Below are 7,119 nucleotides of genomic sequence, written 5' to 3' on the forward strand. Positions count from 1 at the left end.
GGAGGGCCCCCCCGCACTTGGATCAAAGCGCAAGAGGTCAAAAGTCAAAGTGCAAGAGAGACCGCTAGTGCCCCGGAGTCTGGGAACACCTCCCCCTCCACGCCCCACCCTTCCCCCTCTCTGCCACTTCCTCCCCCGACAGCTTCCAGGTCAGAGGGCCCCGAGCAGAGCCTCCCGGGCTCCTTCCGACCACCGCCCCCCACCCCCGACCCCCGGGGGGGGGGGCAGCCAGAGCCGCCAAGACGCAGGAACAGGACTCGGTCTCTCAGCGGAGCTTTATGCACTTGAGTTTCACGCAGGCCCCGCCCCTGGCGGTGCACAGCCGCTGAGCGAGGGCAGGGCCTGGCCGCGGCCTGCTGGGCGGACGAGGGAGGCGGCCCACCCAGGACCCCAGGGGCGACCTCTGCAGAGCAGCCTGCAGTACTCCAGGCCCCCTCGGGACAGCCAGGGCTCTGAGAGGGTCGGCCCCGTTTCCAAAGTCACCAGCCACCTCGCCTAGTGCCCCCCGAGCTATACAGACTCGGGGTCCACGCCCAGCTCTGCCTCCGCCTTTGGTTCCCCCGGCCCAGCCCCGGGGCTTGGCGCCTCCAGGGCCTGGAGGCTGCCGGGCTCCTCAGCGCCGGCGGGCAGGGCCTCAGCGTCCTCTTGGGCCTCAGCGTCCTCAGTGTCGCTGGCCCCGCCCTGGGCGCCTTGGCTGGGCGGGGTGTCCTTAGAGCGGCGCAGGCAACACTTGGTGGCCACAGCCATGAAGATCCCAGCCAGGGCCACCTCAGAGCCGGCCAGGTAGAAGATGATCTCGTAGTTCTTCAGGGCGTCCACCAGGCGGCCTGGGGGGGCAGGGAGGGGGAGGTAAGGGTCTGCCGGAGGGGGGGAAGGGGGGGGACTCCACCCACTGCCCTTCCCTGCAACCTCAGATAAAGGGCAGTGCCCTCCCTGGAGTAGGTGGGTTTACATTTGAGGGATGCAGACACCCACCCCGGTCTTTGTTCCCGTTTTACTTACGGACGCAAAACACCACCCGGGTTTTGCCATCTGAGACCTTAAAAACGTCACCACCTCCTGGGGCCTCCCTCAATTTCTTAAGTCGTGTGGACTCTTTTGGGAGGCAGCACCTTTCAGTTTACAGGGCACCCCGTCCACCCCCAGATCCAAGCCCCACACGTTCCCCGTGACTTGCCCAGCTGAGGAGTAGGGAGGGGACACTGCGCTTAGCCTCGCCCTCCTGGGGGTCCCCAACTCTTGCTCTTTCCACCCAACTTCAGGGGCCTGGCCCAGCTTTCCCTCCAGCTCCCTCCCGAGCCCCCTCCTGCCTCTGCCAGGAGGCCCCGGTTCCCTCGACTGAGCTTCCCTAGACTCTGTGGGCTCCGTCCTCTCTCGGCATTTTTGTGGCGGACCGCCCCAGGCTGTGACCTCTTGGTCTACAGCTCTGTGGCCTCGGGGAGGCTTCCTTGTGTCCCCCACCCCCACCCCCCACCCAGGCCGGCTGCCTACCTGAGTCCCTTTGAGCACCACTCCCAAACTTGCCTTCCTGCCCTGCCCAGCCAGCCGCCAGTCCTGTCCCTGCCCCTCCCACACTCGGCCCTGCAGTGTCCTTCACTGTCTCACTCCCTGTTAGATCTACCCCCCCCCCCCGCCCCAGGCCACATGAGAAAATGGAAGAGGGCTCCCTGAGCCTCTGCAGGTGGTGGGTGGGGGTGGGGGTTGTGGCTGTGGGTGGGGGGCTTGGAGGCCACCCTCACCCAGGTTAGATGACAGAGCTGGATGAGGCCACTCGGCCAGCCCAGCCCTGGAAGGAGGGGGCAGCTCACTCCACCTCAGGGGCAGCCTGGGTCCCAGCAAAGGTGGCTCCCCTCCGTCCCGCAGCCTGACCTCAGCGCTGCTCACAGACAGGCCCCCTGCTGTCTCAGGGACGACCTGCCAACCCTGGAGAACCCTAATATCCACACACCCCCCCCCCCCCCACTTCCCAAGCTCAATTCCTGCCTCACAGTTTAGGAACACTGCCCCCTAAACGTGCCCTATGCTGTCCTGTGTCCTCTCCTGTGGGGTCTACCCTGCTCCGTGAGGCTGCCTTCATGCCAGCCTCTGCAAGAATCCTTTCCTGGCCTCTCATCATGGCAATTTCCAAGAGGCAATGACTGCAGAGTGCCCAGGGGGCACGCACCGTGGAAGGCCCAGATCGTGTCGGGGCACAGCAGCTGCACCAAGCGAGGGCAGGGCCTGGCCGTGGCCCGCTGGACAGATGAGGAGGGAGCCCCTCCCTGGGCCCCTGGGTCACCACCCCATGTGCACACTGAGCACCCCCACTCTGCTCCTGGTCTCACGGCTGGTTCCTCAAACACACCGTCCCTACGTCCCTATCCTGGTCACCCTTAGAGGCTGGGGACGCTAAAGCACTAGGAGGCAGTGCTCCAAACTAAGGGCGTCTAGCACTGGGCAGGGCTCTGCTCAGTTTGGAGACTGCACCTGTACTAGACCTCTGTGCCTCAGTTCCCCCCATCTGCGAAAGGAGAATAAGCATTTGCACTTCACAAGGCCTTTGTGCCAACGCTTGAGATGACCCAGCGGGTCAGCAGCCGTCGATGGCGGGCTCTTCCTGGGCCTTCTTGGCCTCTCCGTCCCCACCCAGGGCTGGTAGTACTGGCTTGGAGGAGGGGTTCATTGGCCACGGGCAGCCCCACCCCCCCACCCCACCCCCAGGCTGTCTCGGCCAATGGGTCCCTTCCTTTCATCCCTGGAAGCTCCATCTGGGACAGAGAGGGCGCTTTCTTCCATCTAAAGACATTAGCCCATCACCCCCTCCTCCCGAGGGGCGCACCGGCAGAGGGGGGTCCAATGAGCACAGCCACGGCCTCGACGAGCAGCACCAGGCCCAGAGCACTGGGAAAGCGGTGCGACCCCACGGCTGCCATGAGCACCTCGAACTGCAGCGCGCCCACCATGCCGTACGAGAGGCCGAAGGCGACGCAGAAGGCGACAAGGGCGCCGTAGGAGCGCGCGCGCGCGCTGCTCAGGTCCGTGAGGCCATTGGCCATCAGGGCCAGGCTGAAGAGGTAGGCGACGTGAGGTCGTAAGCGCGCCAGGCCCGCCAGGGCGCCGCACGCTGGCCGCGCCACGATGTCTACGAAGCCCACGATGGACAGCAGGAAGGCGGCGTCGGCGTCCGGCACGCCCGCGTCCTTGGCGTAGTTCACCAACAGGATGGCGGGCACGAAGAGGCCGAGGGCCATCAGGAACTTGGTGACGGCGTACACCCCGAAGGCGCGGTCGGCGCACACGGCCACGTCCAGCAGGCGGCGGCGGGTCCGGCCGCCAGGGGGCGCCTCGCGCAGGCGCAGCCCGGCGCGGTCCGCTTCCGCCTCCCCGGGAGCGTCGTCCGCGCTGTCCCCGCGCGGCCGCGGGTCGGGTCCCGGCGGCGGCCGCATGACGGCGCCGCAAGCGCAGCAGTGCAGCAGGAGGCCGCCGAGCAGCAAGAAGCCGCCGCGCCAGCCGAAGTGCTCGAGCAGCTGTTGGCCGAGCGGCGACAGCGCCGACAGGAACACGGGGCTGCCCGCCGCCGCCAGCCCGTTGGCTAGGGGCCGCCGCCGCTCGAAGTACAGCCCCAGCATGATGAGCGACGGCTGGAAGTTGAGGGCCAGGCCCAGGCCTGCGGGGCGAGGCGGCGCTGTGCCGGGGTCCCCGAGGGCGCCCCCACCCCAGCCCCGGGCAGGAGGGAGGGGGGGAGGGGGAGGCCCCGACGGAGCAGGCAGACCCCCGGGGGAAACTGAGCCGAGGGACGTCGAGGACCGCCTTTGGAGGGGAAACTGAGGACAGAAGGCCTTGCGGGGAAACTGAGGACAGAAGGCGTTGCCACAAGGACTCCCGACCCCCCCTCGGCCAGGCCCCATCCGCGTAGGGGAGGTGAGCAGTGGCCGCCCTCACCTGTGAGCACCCCAGCCGTCAGGTATAGCTCCAGGAGGCGCGTGGCGAAGGATGCTAGCACCATGCCCGCCGAGGCCAATAGCCCACCCACCAGCATCACCGGGCGACAGCCAAAGCGGGTCACGAGGATGCTGGAGACCGGACCTGTGGACCGGGCACGGTCACCGCTCCGGTTGGACTAACCTCCTTTCCCCGTGGACACTCCGGGCTTTGCGCCTCCCGGCCCCAGAAAATGGCTCAAAGGGATAAGGTCACCAGCGGTTCAGAGAGGGCAGCTTCTGGCCAAGGTCACACTGCTTGGCTGGGCCAGACCAAGGAGACAGCGCCCGGCCGAGGACTCACGGGAGGGACCCGTCTTGGTCCAGAGCCCCCATCCATCCCCAGTCCTCCTGAGAACAGGGAACCCCAAGCAGAAGAGGTGGACCCCACTCCCTTTTTTTTTATCTGCACAGCCGGAATCGCCACTTGGGCTGCCCAGGCTCTTTCCAGAAGAAAGAGGAAAGCCTCCTCTTTTCCGCAAGGCTTGGTCAGGGTAACGCCAGCATTTCCCCCACCGCAACAGGTGGTTAGGGCCCAGGGGAGCGGGGAGCCCGAATCTTATTTAGACCGATTTCCCCACCTGTAACATAGGCGGGCGCAGGTCTTTTGGCAGAACTGGAGGGGTCCTGCCGGCTGGCCAAGCTTGCCAGGTGTGTGGGCTCTTCAGCCACTGTTCCTTTCCTGCCCTTTCGTCCCCTCTCTCTGGTGCCAGTGTTCACAGGCAGAAAGTGGTGCCCGCGCCCTCCCCCGAGGGGTCTGGGGAAGGCTCATGGGGTCCGTGGCTCCTAGTCCCTGATCCCTGCTCTCAATCCCGGGCCCGGGGTTGGGGGAGGGACCCGCGAGGGGGGCGCTGACCCGTGCCGTAGAGCATGGCGAGCATGATGGAGGACACCCAGGCCGTGTCGCTGTAGCCCGCGCCGAAGTCGCGCATAAGGGCGCGGAAGAAGACGCTCACCGCCTTGGGGAAGCCGTAGGCGAAACCGGTGATCACGAAGCAGGCGCCCAGCACCGCCCAGCCCCAGCCGCCGTCTGGGGGGCCCGCGCCCCGCCGGGGGCCGCCAGCGCCCATCGCGGCTGCCTCTGCTGGCGGAGGGGGACGAGAGGGAGCAGCGGAGGTTTGTAGCCCAGACCACAAAGGGGGATGGAGACCCAGCGTGGGGGAAACCGAGGCACGGGGCTACCCCTGCTCAGGGAATGAGCCAAGAAGGGAAACCCAGGCAAAACCTCACCCCAAGTGTCCCCTCCTCCGAGGGGCCCATGAAAGATGAAGGGGGGGCGGTGGTGGTAATGGAATCGTTCCCACCTGAGCCTGAACTTCAGGAAGACTCCCTCTGGAAGACTCCTTGCCCAGGGACCTGGTGGTGGCAGGAGAAGGGGTGCTGGTGAATGGGAGCGCTGGGCGGCCAGCGTGTGCCCCGTGTGCTTGGGAATCCCCAGTGTCCCCAGTGTGCAGGTGTGAGGGTCTCAGCACAGAGGGACTAACCCCACGTGTGGGACAGAGAAGCAGGTGCCAGCTGCAAAATGGGTGGGGTTTATTTTCTTCCTTGGCCTTGCCGTATGTTCCTAATTTTTCTCAATGATCAGAAATGACTATTGTCATTTAGGGGAAAAAAAGAAGAAGAAGAAGAAAAGAAAAACCCAAGAACATGTAAGAACATCAGCCTTGCTTCAGGAGCAAGGGAGCCGAGTTCCGGTTCACCCCGGCTTAGCCATGGATTTGCTCTGTGACTTGGGCAGTTCCCCTTCCCTCGCTGAGCCTCTGTTTTGCCACCTGTAAGATGGGTGACGGATTATCCCAGGCCAACCAGGAGTCTTGGTGCCGGGGTGGGGGGTGATCAGATCTCTGGTTCCACTGGGCAGATAGGGACCTCTGAGGGGGCACCAAGAAAGAGAGCTTCTGCTCTCCAAACCCCTAGCAGCCTGCCCACCCCCCCAACCCTCCACAAGCAGAAAACAGCTCTAAGGCCTCTCACACTCTTGGCTCTCCTCCCAGGGGTCCACACAGCAGCCTCATGCACCCCCATAACAGACGAGGCTGGTGGGCCTCCCCAGTAGGGGGGACCAACCCACAGCCGGGCAGAAGCCTCCTTCCCTCCCACCGCCCCTCTGCATGTGGGGTCTCCTTCCCGGCACTGGGGAACACCAAGATACCCGTGGGAATCTGGGACTCTGACCCTCTCTCACCAGGACGGGGTCCTGGCTTTTCCTGCCTGTTGTCCCCTCACCGCGGCCGCAGCCACTTGGAGGCCAGGACAAGGGGGTGGTCCTGGCGGCCCTCGCCCCACACTCACCTGAGCCGTCCTGTGGGTTTGGGCGTCCAGCCTCACATCTCCCGAGGCCTTCCGGGAGGGGTTGCCCCCCCCCACCCCGGTTCCCCCTTGAAGCCTAGCCTGAGGGGGGCGCACAGCCGAAGACCCCCCCCCCCAGGCTTGCCTACAGGTCAGCCGCTGGCCAGACTCACCCACGGCTCACTCCCTCAGGCCTGGAGCTTAGAGTGTTCCCCACCCCCACCCCGCTAAGAGGCTTTTGCCTGGAAAGGGAGAAGGGACGGGGCAGTGACCACAGCACAGGGCCAGGCTGGACCCCACGGTGGGGGTCCCTGTCTCAGGCCCTCCCAGCAGAGCTAGAGAGATAATGAGGCCCCTCCACTGGGCAGAGGACACACAGAGCCCTGCTCTGGTGGTGATGGGAGAGGAGGATCCTACTGGTGCTGGGGGCGCAGCCCTGCCCTGGAGAGACCCCGCCAGCCCTACTCACCTCAGCGCCTCGCCTGCCCCCCACCCCCAGACCACATTCCAGGAGGGGCCTCCCAGGCTTTCCCCTGGATCAGGCTAATCCAGGTCAGAGAGCCTGGGACCGGGGGGGGGGGGGGGGGGGGGGGGGGCGGAGGGGACAGAACAAAGGGCGCTGTGTCCCAGGCTGTGGCAGGGTGACTGCTGGTGGTCCTGGACCTTGGCCACTGCCACCGCTCCGCCTCTGGAGAGGCCACCACAGCAGCAAAGGGACTGGGCCCGAACTGGGTGGATAGACCCTGAGGGCTTCAGGACAGACCTAAAGATTTGCTTAAAATGCGGGATGTGACAGGTGCCCGGGGCGGGGGCTCAGTCTGCTGAGCGGCCGATTCTTGTCGGTTCAGGTCACGATCTCACGTTTCGTGGG

At 65.7% G+C, this 7,119-nt stretch overlaps 1 protein-coding gene across 1 annotated transcript; it reads right to left on the reverse strand.

Annotated features, from left to right (window-relative positions):
* Positions 1-251: 251 nt before the first annotated feature.
* SLC16A8 (solute carrier family 16 member 8) lies at positions 252-5,029 on the reverse strand. Its single transcript, XM_042990880.1, has 4 exons — positions 4,816-5,029; positions 3,922-4,065; positions 2,819-3,646; positions 252-827 (listed from the first exon to the last, which is right to left on the reverse strand). Exons 1-4 carry the CDS (start codon positions 5,027-5,029, stop codon positions 511-513), a joined length of 1,503 nt encoding a protein of 500 aa, XP_042846814.1. The 3' UTR covers positions 252-510.
* Positions 5,030-7,119: the final 2,090 nt, after the last annotated feature.

This window comes from Panthera tigris, chromosome B4 (genome assembly GCF_018350195.1).
Source record: "Panthera tigris isolate Pti1 chromosome B4, P.tigris_Pti1_mat1.1, whole genome shotgun sequence".
In the NCBI taxonomy this organism is placed as follows: domain Eukaryota; kingdom Metazoa; phylum Chordata; class Mammalia; order Carnivora; family Felidae; genus Panthera; species Panthera tigris.